This window comes from Catharus ustulatus, chromosome 11, assembly GCF_009819885.2.
Source record: "Catharus ustulatus isolate bCatUst1 chromosome 11, bCatUst1.pri.v2, whole genome shotgun sequence".
NCBI classification, from domain to species: Eukaryota; Metazoa; Chordata; class Aves; order Passeriformes; family Turdidae; genus Catharus; species Catharus ustulatus.
In genome coordinates, this window is record NC_046231.1 from 18,485,607 (window position 1) to 18,504,694 (window position 19,088).

At 45.7% G+C, this 19,088-nt stretch overlaps 1 protein-coding gene across 2 annotated transcripts in view; it reads left to right on the forward strand.

Moving 5' to 3' along the window:
• Positions 1-19,088, forward strand: part of WFDC1 (WAP four-disulfide core domain 1) — an 86,306-nt gene that overhangs the window by 54,203 nt on the left and 13,015 nt on the right. Inside the window, exons 2-4 of one of the 2 annotated variants that reach the window (XM_033069927.1) lie at positions 4,934-5,047; positions 12,683-12,792; positions 14,600-14,853. In XM_033069927.1, the coding sequence (XP_032925818.1) occupies positions 12,762-12,792; positions 14,600-14,853 (285 nt within the window). In that variant the 5' untranslated portion in view covers positions 4,934-5,047; positions 12,683-12,761. The remainder of the gene's footprint in view (positions 1-4,933; positions 5,048-12,682; positions 12,793-14,599; positions 14,854-19,088) is intronic. The other variant, XM_033069928.1, reaches the window with a different exon arrangement.

Consider the following 19,088-nt stretch of genomic DNA (forward strand, 5'->3'; position numbering starts at 1 on the left):
TCCCAAAGCCATGAAAATAAAATTCAGGAAGTTGTTTTTTTTTCTCCAAGAGAGAGGAGAAAGGGTGAACAAAATGCAGAAGGAACAAGCAAATTGCTGGGAAAAGGAGGCAAAGTCTGTGGAGGCAGGGAAGATATTTTCTCTCACTCCTCCATATTTTGAAGCAGCTCCCTGGAAATGCTGGCACTGACAGGAATGGCCCATCAGGGATTTGTGCAGAGATCCAGAGAGGGACTCCCATTCTCCTCACGTGAATCTGCACCTTTATATCTGATTTTTAGATTTTCAGTAACAAACAAACAAACAAAAACCACCAAAACATCTTTATGCTTGTTCTTTGGAGTATTTGAGTTTTGAATCCCCAGGGGTCAGCTCCTCCAAAACAAAAGGTATTTGGTGTCTCCACTGCCTCAGATGGAGTTTCAGCTCCATTTTCATCCTCAGAGTTGGGCTTTGCTTCATCTTTATCAGCAGACACTTAAAAGGTTCAAGCAAAGCAACTCTCCCATTCAGAAAAAACAACCAGACATGCTCCTGAAGGATTTCTGTTGTCCAGAGCTCCTTGACCCCCTGACCCCACTTCTCAGGCTTTAATAAAAAATCTTTTGACAACTATTTTTTGTATTTCTGATTCTGATATGGGGAAAGGGCAACCCAACCTTAAATTTGGCTCCAAATTGAAGACCTTGCAGAATCAGCATTTTCAAATCCAGCCTTTGAACAACTAGAATGTTTCCTTCCATAAAATCCTCAATGAAAACTGTCTTGAAGCCAATATTTGTCCCCCTGCAGAGTGTGAAACCCACAGATTTCAGCACAGATGCTGCAACCCCTGGGCTATGAGAATGAAGAGCAATTCCACTAGAAAAGAGAACTGGTGGGAGTTTTGCACCACTGAATTTGTGGCTTGTCTCAGTCTCTTCTGCTTTCACTCAGAGCCAGGGTTAACAAGTGCACAAAGGAAATGGATTTTCTTGTGTTTGGGCTTGGTTGTTTATTAAATTTTATCAAAAAATACAGAGCATTCGACTGCACTTCCAGCTACCTGCTAGAAGCAAGATAAAAATGGAGATGGATCCAGCTGCTACAAGGTCTCTTAAAGCTAAACAGTCCAATAGAGAATTAACACCTGTATTTTTTATACTTTTAACCCAATAACTAAATTCCCATGACCCTGAATGTCGCACTGACTGTCCAACCAGAAACTACTGCCTGAAACCATGAAGAAGAAGGAAGAGCACCAAAAAAGACACCACCCAAAAATCTCCACCATGTGAAATCACACACTCAATTCAACTACACACCTATGACTTTAACTCAAATTTGGAAGCTTCTCCAAGGCCTCAGGTCACAAGCACTGTTCTCCAGGGGGTCAGTGCCTGACAGCACAGAAGGTTCAAAAAAACCAAATTCCTGGGATCCAGCTCTGAGGAATAGCTGTGGATTCCAGGGTTTGCCTTGGGCTCCCAGTGGCCAGAGGAGCAGGACAAGGGCCAGCAGTGGGGCTGCTCCAGCCCCTCTCTGCTCCATGGACAGATCCAGGGGCAGTTGGATCCATCCCATGGTGTAGGGAAGGGTGAGGATCCATCCCATGGTGTAGGGAAGGGTGAGGATCCATCCCCTGGTGCAGGGAAGGGTGAGGATCCATCCCATGGTGTGGGGAAGGGTGAGGATCCATCCCATGGTGTAGGGAAGGTGAGGATCCATCCCATGGTGCAGGGAAGGGTGAGGATCCATCCCATGGTGCAGGGAAGGGTGAGGATCCATCCCATGGTGCAGGGAAGGGTGAGGATCCATCCCATGGTGTAGGGAAGGGTGAGGATCCATCCCTTGGTGTAGGGAAGGGTGAGGATCCATCCCTTGGTGTAGGGAAGGGTGAGGATCCATCCCATGGTGTAGGGAAGGGTGAGGATCCATCCCATGATGGAAGGGTGAGAATCCATCCCATGGTATGGGGAAGGGTGAGGATCCATCCCATGGTGCAGGGAAGGGTGAGGATCCATCTCATGGTGCAGGGAAGGGTGAGGATCCATCCCATGGGGTAGGGAAGGGTGAGGATCCATCCCATGGTTGAAGGGTGAGGATCCATCCCATGGTGTGGGGAAGGGTGAGGATCCATCCCATGGTGTAGTTAAGGGTGAGGATCCATCCCCTGGTGCAGGGAAGGGTGAGGATCCATCCCATGGTGCAGGGAAGGGTGAGGATCCATCCCATGGTGTAGGGAAGGGTGAGGATCCATCCCTTGGTGTAGGGAAGGGTGAGGATCCATCCCATGGGGTAGGGAAGGGTGAGGATCCATCCCATGGGGTAGGGAAGGGTGAGGATCCATCCCATAGTTGGAAGGGTGAGGTTCCAGCCTGGCATTCCTTACAGCAGAGCTAGAGACATTACTCACATCCCCAGATATGCAGGGCTAAGGCCAAGATTCCTGTGGCGCTCCTGAGGCTCCTGGGGCCCTTCCCAGGTCTCTGTGGCTCTGCCAGTAACCCCTGAGCTTCTGGGCTCCCACCTCAGTCAGAAAAACCTCTTTTCATGGTGGCCTCAAAGGTTTGATCTGGAAGGAACTCGTTGACAAAGCCCTGTATCAGAGATGTGCTGCTCATGTGCCAGAGAAACCAGGAATTATTCCCTGAATCCGTTCTGCACTGAGTGTGGGAATAAAAACCACTTCAGAATGTGTAGAATGAGGGATAGAATGAAGAGGAATGTGTAGAGTGAGGGATAGAATGAGGAACAATGTGTAGAATTAGGGATAGAATGAGGAGAAATGTGTGAAATGAGAGAAAACAGGGATAGAATAAGAAGGAAGGTGTAGAAAGAGGGATAGAATGAGAAGGAATATTGGAATGAGAGGAAAGAGGGACAGAATGAGGAGGAATGTGCAGAATGAGAGGAAAGTGAAACAGACTGAAATGCCCCTGGGTGACTGGTGGGCACAACTCCAGCCTTTCAATTCAGAATTCCCATTCCAGGACAAGCCTGTAGAATTTTTATTTTCTTCCTCTGAAAATCTGGAAACTGATGAATTGTATTGCCAGTTGAGTCTGTGATATACCTATCAAAAACATATTTATGAAGAACTCATATTTCCACCTGCCTAGATGGTCACTTTATAAACAAAGTTCCCCTTTGGGGGGGACTCCATGAATTATTCCTGTGCTGAACATGTTTTTCCAGGCTTCCAGGAGCTGCCCTGTTGGATGAATGGCTGCTCCAGTAGATGCATTGTGCCTAATGCGTTTCCTTCTGCATTCCTGAGACTTTGCACTGGTCCCAGCAGCAGCCTGGAGTTCCTGGCTGTGACTCTCACTATTGATGGTGCAATTATTCACGTGAAGGGACTTGCTTTATTCTCAGTTATTATCTCTTCTGATCTCTCAGCAAACAATTACTTACAAAGAAATCAGAATCAGGCCGTGTTACACACAATTATAAATTAAATTACTGTGGAGGGGGGAGAGCAGCACGTTTTCTTCCTCAGAGAGGAAAATTGTAGGAGCTGGGCTGCTGTGCCAGGTCATGTGTGACCTGTGTGTAAGTTATGGAATTTCTGACCTAAATTCCAGTGTTTTCTGCTGGATATAATGCTGCCTTCCTATAGCATGGACTGCTGCTTTGTTAGTCTTCATTCTCCCTTAATTTAAGATCCTTTCTATTCATTGAAATAATGTTTAAATCTGTTTTTCTTGATATTGTGAGGTGTTGTTTTGCAGTAATTCACAGTTCATGTACATAAGCTGATTGTTGAGGTGTCTAAATCTGCCAGGTTAGGTGTGAAAAACTTCCTCTGTGGGAATTCCAGACTAAAGAAAATCTCTCTTTGAGGCAGCTCAGCTAAAAATCCTAAGAAATTATTTGGGAATAACCTAGTCCAGCCCAGCTTGATTTTTCAACCTTGACACAGAGCAGACTACAGAGAATGAAGGGTCCTCTGCTCAAGGAAATGTTTGAAAGAGGGAGGGAGTTTATTTGAAATTTCTAGAAGCAGGACTGCCCAATGATCCAGCTGGGAATTGTCCAATCAATAGCTCTGCAGAGGGTGCTAATTGTTACTCACCTAATTAAATGTCGCTTTGATTTGCAAAGGCTGCCTCGGTTTTATGGTTGGCAAAAAGCTCCCAGAGGAATGGGAAGCTGGATGGAGCTAGATGGGATTTCTCCAAAGGGGAAGTGGGATTTCATCCCTGGAGACAAAGCCAGCCCTCCCATCCAGGGACACGGATCCAGGGATGGGGAGACACAACTCACATTTCCACAGCTCCAGGGAGAGTCTGGAAAAGCTCAGCTGTAAATGCCACAACTTCTCAGTCACAGCCTGCAACAGCTGCTTGAGCCTGCACAGAAAAGTAAATCTGCCCTGCTGCAAACAGCACGTCCAGGGCTTCTCTGAAGTGTTGAGTTAATTGAGACAGAAAGTTGGTAAGAACTGCCAGCTCTGCACACACACAGCCCCAGATGAAAGAGCTCCTACCCCATCTGTCTCCATTTCCTTGTCATGAGAAGGATTTTCCCTCCCCACAGGCTCAGCAAAATAAGGATGTGGGGCTCAGTGCCCCAAAAACCTCCAGCAGACAACGCTGGGGTTTGACATTTTGGGATCCTCCTGACAAGGACCCTTCCTGTGCTCCTGGGAGGGGTCACTCAGCCATCAGCTAAATCAGCATTGTCACTTTGTCCCTGAAGGACTGGATGGAACAAGAAAGGCTTTGAATCCTCTGCTCCAGCTACAGAATCCCCAACACATGGATTTTAGTCTGCATCACTGCTTTGAATAGAGTCTGAAGGGAAAAACTACCCAGAGGAGGAGATTTTCACCCTGGGTGGGAGAGATGAGGCTCAGAGCACCCAAAGGTGAGGGGGGACAATAAAGGAGCTGGTTGTAACCACACAAGAAGCTGTGATTAAATTAATCCACCATTCTCTTTTTTTGCAGCTCTTTGGGGGAATTAGATCAAGAAAGTAACAAAGGAATGCCACAGTCTGCCAATAATGTAATTAAAGAACCAAGCCTCATCTGAGCTCTCTCTTGCCAAAGAGCTTGCTGGATGTAAGTTGGGGGGGAAAAAAAACCCAAATTCAGGAGTTTAAAGAGAAGAAAGAGAGATATTGTGGAAAAGGATTTGAATACCCAGCTATTCACTTCCTCCCATTAACACTTTCAGAATGCAGAAAACATGGATGAGGAAATAATGCACTACTTCAGGCAGAAAAAAGTGATTTCTTAGGGCTGGTTGCACTCCAGAACAGGTTGATGACTTGAAAAGACAGGTGGGGTTGAAGGAGACCTGGAACTCATTCCAAATCAGTGCAAATGTTTATCCATCCTATGGAGACATGCTAGAAACAGCCCATGACACCAGTGCTCTCAGATACTTTCAGGTTGTTCTCTACTCCTAATAATTAAATACAAGTCACAGAGGTTGCCAGGATTCAGGCTGGACAAAATACACAACTGCTGGTTCTGTAGAAATAATTTACATTGGAACATGTCCAGCATTGCTGGGCACTGCAAAACTCAGATAAATAAACCCTGAAGAAGCAAAAAAAAGGTTGCCAAGTGGTGCAAAACTTGAGTGTAAATCTGAGCTCAAGCTCTGGCAAGCCCTGGAGCTGCTCTGCAGGTATTAAATAGAGCTATAACATAGCAAGGAGAGGGATTTGATAATTAGATTGGGATGGGATATTGGGAATAAATTCTTCCCTGTGAGGGTGGGGATCTGGCACAGGGTGCCAGAGAGGCTGTGGCTGTTCCTGGATCCCTGGAGTGTCCCAGGCCAGCCTGGATGGGGTTTGGAGCAGCCTGGGACAGGGGAGGTGTCCCTGCCATGGCAGGGGTGGGATGGGATGAGCTCCAAAGTCTCTTCCAACCCAATCCAGTCAGGGATTGTGTGATACTCCTCCATTCTTTTAGAGGGACAAGCTACAGGGGCATAAACACATAAGAAACATGCTGGAGATTTAATTTTATGGGTATGTAAACAAAAATAACTACATAGATCTATAAAATATTTATCTTCATATAACATAAACAGAGCATTATATAGCATAGTTATATAGTACATAAAGTTTAACAAGAACATGGAACCAAAACTGCAATAAACATTTTGCAGCATATAAAATTCACAAGGGGAAGAGCAAAGGCAGCTGTGCCCTGCCAAGCTGGGGATGCTCCCTTGGGAGTCAGAGGTTTGATTGTCCTCTGCAGCCACATTCAGCTCTAAGTAATGACAGAAGCAGGTCTGAAATCCAGCCTGGTTTGAGTGCTGCCCTTAATCTCTGCCTGGTGCTAACAGGGTGTTCAGGGATTTTTGGCTGTGTGCTCAGCTAACAACATCCAGATTGTTCTGCTGCTCGAGCAGGGGCTCCAAGTGATGCCTTGGGTTTTAGCTTTTGTGTTTTGCACAATGTCTGCAGCTTGGTGTGTAATTCTGAAACTTCATATTAGGTAAATTCTCTTCACAGGGTGGTTAGACAAAACAATTCCTTTCTAGGTAGAGAATCAAGGACAACTGGTACCCAAAAACCATAAATAATGGCTAAGGAAAGGGGGCAAACCAGGGGCTGAGACTTCATAACCTGGGGCTGTGGTTGGACAATTGACCCCAAAGTGTAGATGAATCAAAACTCATAAAAGTGTCAAACTCATGACCAGGACCCATCTGGGATTTGATTTGGGTGCAGCCCCAGCCAGGCTCTTGCACTGCCCAAGGTGAATCCTTTCAATAAATCCCTATTTTATCCTTTCAATAAATACTGATTTTATCCCTTTTAGTCTCTGTTCCAGCTCAGCCTTTCCAGACAACACAAGTGCTGCAGTCTGTGCAGTAATCAAACCAGAGCTGTCCCCATCTGCCATGCCCTCCTTGTCCCACCTGTGCTCATCCTTGTCCTGCTCTGTCCTGCCCAGGGGATTTGGAGAGCAGAACATGGCAGGGAATGCCAAGCACTGGGAGAGCTGCAAGTTCCCCTTCATGTCAGGATTGGGAAAAGCTGAAATAGGAAACATCCATGGCAAAATTCAAGTTACTGCCATCCAATAATGAGTGGCTCACTGGAGGGCAACAACCTCCCAACAAAGCCATGCTATTCAAATGGGAAGTTCTGAAATAAAAGGTGGAAACTCTCCATGTGTCTGTCCCAGCCTGCTGGACAATTCAGAAGGAATTCAGCTGGATATTGATTGTTCTGCTCAGGACCTCACACAGAGACACCAGGGGAGGAAAACTCTTCTTATTATACTTCTTCCAACACCTTCAAAAAAAATTAAACTGTATCTGACTGCTGAAAGAAGTCCCTTGCTGAGCTGAGGAGTGAAACTGGCCTGTGCAGATCCATTCTCTTAATTAGGGCTACATACATCCCCAAAACCATGAAATTACCTGAGCTCTTCTGTGTTCCCTGCCACTCTGATGCTTGCAAAATCTGTCTGTCTGCCCAGAGGCAGGTGTGGATGTCAGCAGGCAGTTTTGGGAATTCTCTTACAGGATGTTTTTGCTTTATGATGCCAGCTTGGCATCTCTTGATTTCTGATTTTGAAATGAGATCTCGTTATATCTAATGCCCAAGCCAAGAGAGGATTCAAAACAATGCAAGGACGGGAGCCAGAGCCTGAGCTCTGTCTGGGCACCAGTGGTGAATGAGATCCAGCCCAGTTAGCAGAGATTTGGGATGGGAGGGAGCCTGGGTGTGCCCTTCAGGCCAGGTGGGTGATGGAACCACGAGCCCTGACTTCCAGACACTGCTGAGGGACACAAAAGGGAACAATCCCATTAAAGCCCAGCCTTCAACAGCTCCAAATATTGCTGTCTATCTTCAGATAAGGCTTTTATCAGAGGTCAAAGGCAAGTGGGATTTTCTATGGCTTGTTCAACCCTGCAGTTTGGATAAGAAAAGAAAAGCTCTTTGCCTTCTCACAGCAAACAGCAGAATCCAGCCAATGAAACTCGGGCTCCAAAATCTTGGAACCCTTTTAAGGAATTCTGCAGCACCATTCACAGTCCCTGAGGAGCTCAGGATGCTCCAGATCCCTGCTCAGCCCCTGACTCCTGCACAGAGCTGGGGCTGGGGTGACACCAGCAGCTGTCCTGGAGAGCACTGAGATCCCCAGGGCTGATGTGAGCAGCTGGAGCTGTTGCACAGCTCTAAAGGCGTTTGTCTGGGGCTGGGATATCATTTCATGTCCTTGCCAAAGCACTCCTGGCCTCGGAGGAGCTGTAGCAGGGCGAGGGAGTTCACTGGCAATAGGATGTGGGACGTGGAGGTCAGAGGCTCCATAAAGGAAATCCTACACAAGCACAGTGCTGATACACATCTGCCCTTCCCTCTGCCTTGTGCAGGGTTTGCAGGTGTCTCTGACAGGCCCCTGAGCTATGAATTTGCTATTTCTGGATGTAGGCAGGACATTTGTTATGGGAAACCATCTATCTCTGGGATACTCAGCTGGGAGAGGTGCAGCCCCAAAATCAACCTGGCCAGGTCTTTGTGGGTCAGAGCAGGGCATCAGCCACGAGATGTGCCCTGTTTCAGTGTCATGTGTGAAAGCTGGGATTTGCAGTGGCTTGTGTCTGTTAGGTGGGTTTGTTGGTGTCCATGCTGACACTCTGGGTGGTCCCTGGCTCTGACTTTGTTATGGCCCCACACTTTCTGGGGATCCCCAGAGCACAGCTCAGCTCTTTGAGGGCTGGGGGCCCTGAATGCAGCCCTGTTACCCCCAGGAATTCAGCCTGGCTGAATGCAGAGCATGGTAAAAACTGAGGATTTGCTGTGAAACCCATGTGGATTCACAGCCAAACCTCCCTTGTCTTTAATTTCAGGGTGAATCTGCCCACCAGGGAGGTTTCCAGTCTGTGAATCATCTCCTCTCAGCAGCCCCAGTGTGAGAGCTCCACTGCACATCCTCCCCTCCCAAAACATGCAGCAATTCCCCCTGGCCTGGGAGAGGATCCTGCTGCCCCCCAAACCTCTCCTGTGGGACAGCAGCAGCTCAGAGCAGCCTCTGTGGAGACAAAAGGCTTTGGGACAGGCACGCCCAGAGGGAGCTGGCACAAGGGCAGGAACCGCAGCTGGGCAGTGCCAGGCACAGGAATTGTTTGGGATCCAGCAGTGTCCCCAGGGCACAGGGCTGTGCCCCACGAGGAGCCTGTCCCCCTCACTGAGAGCCATTCTGTCTGTAATTAACAGCACTGTGCATTGGAGGCTCCTGGCAGTTCTGTCAGTGGATGCAGAACTCTTCCCCAATAACATTCCTCTGCTTCCTTTATACCTCATACCCAACAAAGCTGGATAAAAGTACAGGCTTTATATCCTTCTTTACAGGCCTTTCCAAATGTTCAGGGGCCACTTAACATTGACCTCTGCCAGGCTTTGGGAGGGCTTGGGGCCAGATGCTTAAAGGGAATCACCTGTCTGTGCTTTGAATTGCTTTTGATCTTTTATTTCACTCCATAAATTCCCAGTGGAGCTCGCTGGTAGCAAACATCTGGCACAGCTTTTCCTGCTCAGGGAAGGAATGAATCCAATATTGAAACCCCAGGTTTGGTGTCTTCCTGTAGAGCTGGCCACAAAATAAACCCAGGGTGAGGGGGTGAATCATCTGCATCCAGGTCACCCCTCCAGAGATGCTGCAGGTTCTTCTATTTGTTGGTTTTTGTATTCACCCATCAGGATTGGCACAGCTAAGGGACTCCTTTTCCTGCTAATCCATGCAGGGAGCAATCCCAATTGCTGGATTAGGGAAGGAAAAGAAGTACCAATAAAATATTGCTGCTTTAGGATAGCCTGCAGCAGGCAGAGGTTGAGGGATGAGGGATGCCATCCATCCCTGCTTTTTCAGCTGAGGGAAGCTGAGCCAGGGCTGGGGTTTCTCTGTGTTCACATTCACAACCAAACCACTCTGGATTTACTTGGTTTTTTCTGATTTCCTAAGAGTGAGTGGAAGTGGGTAGAGGCAGAGCCTCAGGGCTGAGCCTTGGTGAGGCAGCCAGAGCAGCAGGAGAGGAGCACTGGATTATTTTTTAGGGGAGACACAAAGGAGCTGTAACCTTCCCACTGGATTAGGTAACATCAAAAATCTCTAAAAACCCCCAGAAAACCATTGCCCTTTGCAGCTGGCAGCAGAACCTGTGCAGAGCTGGCAAGGAAACGGCCCCTGGAAAAGGAATTGCAGCAACCCCTGGCATGAAGGTGCTGGGATTGTGTCCAGCTAAAATGAATCACCTTGTGTGCTGCAGTGGTGTGCTCTGAGGAAACTCTCTCTTTGATATAATCTCTCTTTAAAAGTCAGATCTTTCCTCTGGGAAAAGGCAAGTCTTGACTTAGGCTGACCTACCTTGTTTTTTGGCTAGAAAAAGATATTTTTCCTTGGCTGCCCCAATGACTTTCACTCACAAACCTCCCTGAGAACATTTTTACAAACCTTTTTTTTTTTTTTCATCCCAACCAGGCAGCATGAACCCCAGCTCCAAAAAACGGTTTTATTTTTTTGCTGATTAAATAATTAAGCTGATAAAATGCCTGTCCTTTCCTTCAGATCCATCTTCCTGGTGGTAACAAATGATGCTGAGGGTTCCACAGACCCTGGGGAGGTGCTCAAGTCTCACCCATGTTCTTGCATTATCATCTGACAGCAATTGATGGTAGTGCAGAATTTGCCTCATTGAAACCATTTGTGGGAGGGAAATTCTCAGAGATTCATGCACACAGGGTGAGTCTTTGCCCAGTGCTGATGTTTGGAGCAATCTCACTCAGGATCCTTGAAGGCAGCAGGAATTTGGTGTGAGGAACTGCACCACAAATCTTGAAGCAGAGAAACCTTGACTTAGTGATGTTCTGTGGATTCCCTGGACAAGCACATGTTAAAAAATTATTTTAACTGCTGGCCTGCTGAATGCCCAAGATTTCACATAAACTGGAGCCAAATCCAGCCAAGATATTGCAATAATTCATTTATGTCTCATTGCCCTGGGCATAGGAGAGCCGTGCACCCACTCCCTGTGGATGTGCCATCACCAGAGGGAATTGCTCCACTGGGAGAAAACAACTTCAGCCCTACTGCTGGGTGTGGAGAAAATGCAGTTTAAGAGAAAATGGATATTAATTTTCTCCCTCTTGTGACAACTGCTTTTTAAATCACCATACATCATCAAATACCTGGAATTTGAGTAACACAACTCAGACACCCTCTTAGTAAATTTTAATTTTCTGGTTATTGCCATTGGCTGTGTTTGTAAGGATTTGTGCCTGATGCCCACAATTTCTTCCCAAGCTGCTCAGAATGCTTTACACCAATAGCTGGAGCCATAAACCTGCCAATGTTAGACAAGAAATTCTACACAAAGTCAAGTCTGTTCCTCTTCTTTTTGTGTCTAAATGGGCAATTCAAAAGTGAACTTGGTAAGACAGGAACTGCTCTGTAGTGGATGAAAAATTCCTCCATAAGTGAGTGGACTCAGGTCTCTCGTGTTTTAGGTTTCACTGAGCCCCAAATGGAAGGATAAAGTGGATGTGATTGGCAAAAATGATGTCCTGACAACACAGCCCAGCCAGGGACTGCCCAGAAGATTAATGTCCAGAAAAGGGGAGAAAAATATTCTTTCCAGTATTGCCACGGAATTTTCTTAACATTGTAAAAAAATATAGAATCCCTTGTCTAGCTTCCACCAGAGACTGGAGGTAGAAGCATGTGAGGAATGGAGATGGATGGCAGGGAGAATTAATTCCATAAGTTATAGCATCAACTTTCATTTGGATGTGAAGCTGTTGAATTTTGGTCCTGCAGAATTCTCACTCCATGGACTGCAAGGCACAGACTCTGATTTTTCTCAGATAAATGTCAAAGCTGTGTATCTGCACAAATAAAAGCCAGTAAATGGTACCTAGGGTAGCTATTAATCTGTGGAATTAGATGCTCCAAGTCCAGATTGCAAGTATTTGAAACAACAAAAAATGGGATTAAATTAGGGAGATTTATGGTGAGAGTTGTTTCACGGTGCTTTGGGTTTCAGTGAGAGCACAGACCAGTGAAATATCAGCACAAAGATATAAATTAAATAGGAATACTCCAAGGAAAAATCGTGTTTATTCTGTGCTAGCAGCTGTGTCATTTGTCACCTCGGAGCACAGGACTCAGGGCAGGGGTGGGAGCTCCTGGATGTGCCAGTGCTGGATCAAGGTGCAGCTGTTAATATTGAAACAAACTGGGGAGTGAATTTGTGAAAGGAATTGGAGACTCCTGCGGTGTCTGACAGAGCCCTGTGAGCAGTAAAAATCAAGTCAGAGGTGGGACAGGTCACAGTGTTGTGGCAGAGATTCCTCTCTGGATGTGCTGAAGGATTAATTCTGTTTTAAATGTGTGGCTGCAGCTCTGGGGGAGAGGAGAGCTGGTGAAATGGGGCAGAGCAGGTGAAGGGAGCTGGAGCTGTGCTCTCTGCAGGGAGGTGTCATCTCCAGTTCAACTCTTCATTCCCTTTCCCCCTACAAGAGCAATCCCTGGTTTTACTTCCCAGCAAAATTCCCTGGCATGAACTGAGCAGATTTTGTTACCAAGAACTTTTTTAGAGATATAGAGAGAACTGCCCAAAGCACAGTTACTGCTAGAAAACCTTTAGGAACCTTAACTCTGAATAAATCAAATATATTCCCTTAAATACTGAGCTTTTTAAGGCACACCTTGCTCTTTTTTCAGGTTCCCATCATCATATTCTGGCAAGCTTCAAGACAAAATCCTTTGGCTTCCACCTGCATGCAGCTATTGACACTTGGGCATGGATCAAAGTGAATTTCCACAGCTTTCAGGTAGAAGGAATAATTGGGAGAATTTTTTTTGTGTGTCCACAGGGTATAACACTCCTCTGCAGAACCATTTTAGAGTGGAGATAAAATAAATCTAGTGCATCCTCTCTGCTCAGCAGAGCTGCAGCCAGGTAAAGTGAAGCAAACAGGGCTTGGTGTCTGTATAAATTTTATGGTTCTGTTTCTTCCTTCATCCAGGAGGCTGGACAAGCTGCTGGAGGAGAAATTCAGGAGGAATTATAAAATAAACAACCCCCACAGCTGAGCAGCCACAGAATCCTGAGCAGCCTCCTGATGTCTCTAAAGTTATATAGATGCAGATTATATATTTATACACATAAATGTACCAGCTGCCTCGTTCTTATAGTGATTATTGTTCTTATAGTGCTTATAGTTCTTATAGTTCATATTGTACTTATAGTTCTTATTGTACTTACTGTAGTTATAGCTCTTGTTCTTATTGTACTGATAGTTCTTATAGTTCTTAAAATTCTTATAGTTCTTATTGTTCTTATAGTTCTTGTATTTATAGTTCTTATAGTTCATATTGAACTTATAGTTCTTACAGCTCTTAAAGTTCTTACAGTTCTTATTGTTCTAATAGTTCTTATTGTATTTATAGTTCTTATTATATTTATTGTTCTTACCGTTCTTACAGTTCTTATAGCTAATATTCTACTTCTTATACTTCTTATTGTACTTCTAGTTGTTATAGTTCTTAAAGTTCTTATACTTCTTATTGTACTTATAGTTCTTATTGTTCTTATAGTTCTTACAGTTCCTATTGTTCTTATAGTTCTTATTGTACTTAGAGTTCTTGTTCATATTGTACTTATAGTTCTTAATAGTTCTCATAGTTAATGTACTTATAGTTCTTGCAGTTCTTAAAGTTCTTATTGTATTTATAGTTCTTAAAGTTCCTATTGTACTTATAGTTCTTATATTTCTTATAGTTCTTATTGTTCTTATTGTTATTACTGTACTTATTGTTCTTATAGTTCTTATTGTACTTATAGTTCTTATAGTACTTGTGGTTCTCCTTCAGCCCCTGCCCCGTGTCCATCCCAGCAAGGTGCTGGGCTGATTCCAGCCTGATTTCTGCAGCCCATCCCCACCCTGCAGGCACTGGATGTACCTGGATGTCCCAGTCCCCACGTCCTCTCCTTCCGTCCCTGCCATTGTCAGGCACAGCCTGACTCATGTCCCCTTCCTTGCTTCCTCTCTGCTCATGCAGTAATTTCCAAACCTTCCTTCCCCACTCCACACCCCGATTTATTTTTTCCTAACGTCACTCCCCTCCCTCAAAATCCTTTTCAGAAAACCAGCGTCACTGTGGTTTAGTGACAGCCCCTGGATGTTTATCTTGTCGTTAAATCATTTCCTCCCAGATGAAGTTATCACTTTGTCAAACCGCGATGCAAACCCCCGGTGGGGAGCACACAGGGAGAGCCCAGGCTCTGGGAAGTTTGGGTGAACTGTTTGTAAAAATCTGCCGAGCCCACCCCTCCGAGACCTTTATTTCCCCCTGCGGCAGCTGTCATCTGATCCCACGCTTTGCCTCTCAATGGGGCTCTCGGAGGATGCCAGATGTTGCGAACAAAGGTCTAAAAATAATCTTTCCGAGTAATCTTCCCGTCCATCACTCAAGGAGAGCGTGAGCTTTGTGTGAACATGCGAGCCGAGAACCTGATCTAACTTAGAGAAGTTCAACAGCAGCTCCCGGCTTCTGTGTGCTGTTTTTTAAATTTTTTTTCATCCTTTTTTTTTTTTTTTTTTTTTCTCCTTTCGCCTTCCCCTTTTCCCTTCCCAGAAGCTGCGCAGGGAAAAGCGGCTCCGGGAGCGCTCAGCCTTCTCTCCTCGCCAAACCTCGGAACCACCCGCATCCCAAGAGCTTTTTATTCCCTGGAATTATATAAAAAAATGGGTTCCAGGCTGTTATCAGGGATGAGTTTCTATAAACCCATCCTGGCCGCAGCCCTGTGCGCGCTGGTCCTGCTGCCGGAGCCGGGCTGTGCCAGGACCCTCTGGAAACGCGCTCTGCTCAAAATGACCGAGAAATACGATGTGAGTATTTTGGGGGGGATTTTTTGGGGATGCTCGCCGCCGAATGGGGTTTTTATTGGGGATAAGGAGGGTTCGGATCGGCTCTGGGTTACAGGGATCGGTGGAGTTTTCCCAGGCTGCGGAACTTTTGCCACCTAGCTGCTGCAGGGGGAAATTTGGGAAGAGCGATGGGAGCGGCGAGAGGGGTTTGGGATGGCACCGGCACCGATCTCCTGGAAAATCTCCTGGGAAAAGGGATGTGGAGAAAGGGGAATGAAAACCCTGCGGGGGAAAATAATGGAGTTTATTGGTTGGAGCAGGCTGGGCTCCTTATCTCGTGATGAACATCTCAATTCCTCTTCTGCTCCTGTCCCAGCTGGGTCATTCACCTCATAGATCCCATTAAATTTGAGTTTCACGTTGAAACATGGCAGGAGAACATCCATTGTAGGCAATGCACCTCTTTATATCACATTTTCTAATTAAACTTCAAACCAGACATACCCCATCCCAAGAGATGCTATAATGAAGGAAATCTCATACAAAATCCTGAGGTGCCTTTCAAATATCAGCATAACGTTTTCTGCAAAATTTCAAGAAGACAGAATTTCAGTTCGCTGCTGTGCTGCCTTTTGGGAAAACTCTGGGTAAATAAGTTAAGGTGAATAAATTGTTCTGTAAATGCCTGGAGTCTCTGGTGTGCCCATCATCCTGAAAAGGTGGAAATCCCAAAAATGCACAGGGAGCAGGGCTGTGCTCATGCCCTGGCACAGCCTGGGTGGCACCATCTGTGCCTGCCTGCTCCTGGCATTGCTCAGGGCACTGACACAGCCCCCAAATCCACTCAGGACACGAGTGCTGGGGCTGGAACTGTGACAGCAACGAGTTCCTGGGAGTGGGGGGATGGTGCTGGGTTTGTCCTGGTGTGGCTGGGCCAAAGGAGATGGGAAATGGGAGTTGAAAAAAAAGGAAAATAATGTGATAGCATGAGTTTTAGGATCTGCTGTTTCAAAAAGAAAAAATATAAATTCTTTATAAATTTGAAATTTTTACTTGGTCCATCCAAGTTCCCTCAGAAACCAGCACTGAGCCAAGGTTTCTGCCCCTTGAATTGCTTGGGGGCAAGCCCCAAACAATTAATTCTCTTATCCTCATGTCTGATTGCATCTTCCAACCACTGCATGTGTATAAACAGCACCTTGGTGCCACAGGCAGATTCCTCCATCTGTTTTCTGCAGCTTTTAATTCAAAAAGGATGTTTGGATGCCCATGGCTTTTAGAGTGATGTCTGTGCATGGCAACATTTGGTTTGTGCAGTTGCTGACTCAGAATTGTGACACACATCCCTTGCCCCTCATGAGCAAACTGAAATTCTGTCTTCTTGAAATTTTGCAGATATTTGAAAGGCACCTCAGGATTTTGTAAGAAATTTTCTTCATTATAGCGTCTCTTGGGATGGGGTATCTCTGGTTTAATTGGAAAATGGTGATATAAAGAGGTGCATTTCCTGCAAAACCACTCATTGATATGGATGTTCTCCTGCCATGTTTCAATGTGAAGCTCAAATTTAATAGGAACCATGAGTTGAATGACCCAGAGAGATAAGACAGGAGCAGAAGAGGAATTTACATGTTGATCTTGAGATAAGGAGCCCCTGAGGATATATCCTCTCCTTTCAACCTGCACTTCTTCCCAGGGCTGTTTTTCCTGGCAGCCCTAAGTCCAGGTGCTACTGATCTGGCAAGCTCAGCTAGAATTGCTCACATTGACACAAACATTGGCCTGGGGAAAACAGAAAATGCTTTTCTTTCTCCTCCTCAAACCTTGTCAGGGGGAAAGCATCTGCTCTCCATCCTCTCCTGCACCAGCAGTCAGTTCTGGCAGCCCCTCTGGTTTCTCAGAGGGATGTTTTCTTTCCTACCAAATGCTGTGTGTTCCCTGAGCTTGGGAAATCGGAGTCTGGGGGCAGAGCAGCTGATCTGTGAGTCACTTGGATAGAGGGATGACAGATGGAGGTGCTTATGGCAACACAGACATCCCTGTGGGACCCCAGAGGACATGGGGAGGGAGCTTTGTGTGGTCTGAGTCCAGAAAATCTGAGGCTGCAGCAGGATGAGTGTGTCCAGAAAAATGCTGGAGTCCAGAAAAAAATTTTCTGTGTCCAGAAAAATGCTGGCTGCAGGATGAGGGGCAGGTGTGAGGATGAGGAGCTTGGGGTCTGGCCAGGGGGTTTTTCCTCACCCTGGCAAGGAGGAGTCAGGTGGGAGTGGAGAAGGGACAGAGGGATTGCAGCCACAGTGGGATGCAGGAGCTGGGCTTTAAACAAAAATCCATCTGTTTTACAGAGGGACATTGCCAAGTTTGGTGATTTGGGGTTGTGCAGCCCCCACACTCCAGGGGCTGTTCCCAAAGGGAGGGAGCTACCTGGGAGTGGGCTTCAGTTCGTGGTAAAACACCCACACTCTGTTGGGAAAAGCTGGGCCAGTCTGGATTTCATTCCACTGTCAGCTACAGCAAGTGTTTTAGAAAAATCCCAGCCTTCTTTCAAAGTTTTCCAGCAATGAAGAATTCCTCACAGCTGCTGTAATGCTCTTCCAACAATTTATTCACCCTTCCAGCAGCCAGCTGCCAAAAGTCAGCCCTGGGGTACCCTCCTTGTGCCCCAGGAGATTTCTGGCCCCATATCCTCAGGGTAACCTGTGAGCAGAGCAGCCTCAGCCTCCCCTTTGGAACCTGCACACACACAAACCTTGTTCTGCATTTCCTGGCCTTTCAGTCATTATTGTGCATTTTCTTGGAGCCCACCCCAGCCCTGCAAACAGCAGAACCCAAATGACAAATCCCAAGCCAACAACAGGAGAATATTCCCATTGCTTTGGTCTTGTCCTTCAGATTGTTTAAGCTGCCTTCAGTCTGATGTTTGCCACTTTGATCATCACTGATGGGTGATTTTCTAGGTCTTTCATGGAAATATTGGAGGATTCAAAACTCTGCCTGTGTATTTTCTTTCCAGGGGAAAGGTGTTTTATGGCCAGAGTTTGGGAATACCTGCCAGGGCCAGAGCTGCTGGTGGGAGGCTGAAATAAATCTCATGTGTCACCTCAAGGGGCTCCATGCAGAACAGGAATTAGCAGAGAGCTCTGCTTTGACACAAGGGACCAGTTCCAGACACAAATAACAGAATAGATCTGGGATTTTTGGGAGGCAGACTGCATCTCTCAGTTGCTATTGAAATTATGGCTGAGGCTCAGTGATTCCACCCAGGTTTCTCCTCATCTTTGTTGACTTCCAGGGCTCCTCAGCTGAACTCTGAACTTTTCCCCTTACTTTGTTTCTGGCCATCTCTAAGGCAGATATTGTCATTAAATTATTTAATAAGTCTCCATGGGAAACAGAAATTTACCTCCTGCACTAAAATATGTTTTTAAAGAAATTTTGATTGTTGTCACAATCTGCAAAAGTAATAAATCAGAGCCAAGCTGTGAATGCTGGGAGAGCTTTTAAAAAACCTTGTAACCCAAACCTGGAGATGTCCTTACCCAGGTTATTTGGGGGAATGAGGGAATCCTGTTTTATGCACACATAAACAGGGGGTTTTATTGAACCAAATAAGCAAAATATTCTTATTTTGAAAGGAATTAATTGTGAGCAATAGGTGACCAGAGAAAATGGGCAGGGAGGTCATGAGGTACAAAGTTATTTGGCTACATCTGTTGTATTGTTCCCCAACGGAAATTTCATTCATGGAGCCAGCTGTTCATTGCAATTTTGGCTTCTTGGTTTCTGAATCATCTGTGAAGCAACTGCAGTAATTGTTTGGTGGGGTTTTTTTAATGTATCCATTATTTGCCAGTATTATTTTGGTCACATTTCCGTCTGCAGATGACCTTTCAAATAGAATAGTGAGCTGTGACCTTCCAGGATGAACACTCCCTCCAACAAGGAGACCTGCTCAGTGTTTGGAGCTGCACAGATTTATTGCTCAGTGCTCCCTTATACACCTGGTCTGAAAAGTTTCTCTATTTAAAATCCAGCCATCACCCTCCAAAAAAAAAAAGAAAAAAAAGGAAAAAAAAGTGTATTTTCAGTATCTTCAATTTTAAAACATGTTTCAAATTTGGAGTATTTGCAGCTTTTGAGGAATGGACTAATATGAGAGCTTGCAACTTCAGCGTGAAAAAATTGGGTTTTTCCAAACCTTTTTAGTGTTTTAGTTTATCAGTTCATGGGAAAACAACATCATGGAAGGGTTTTGA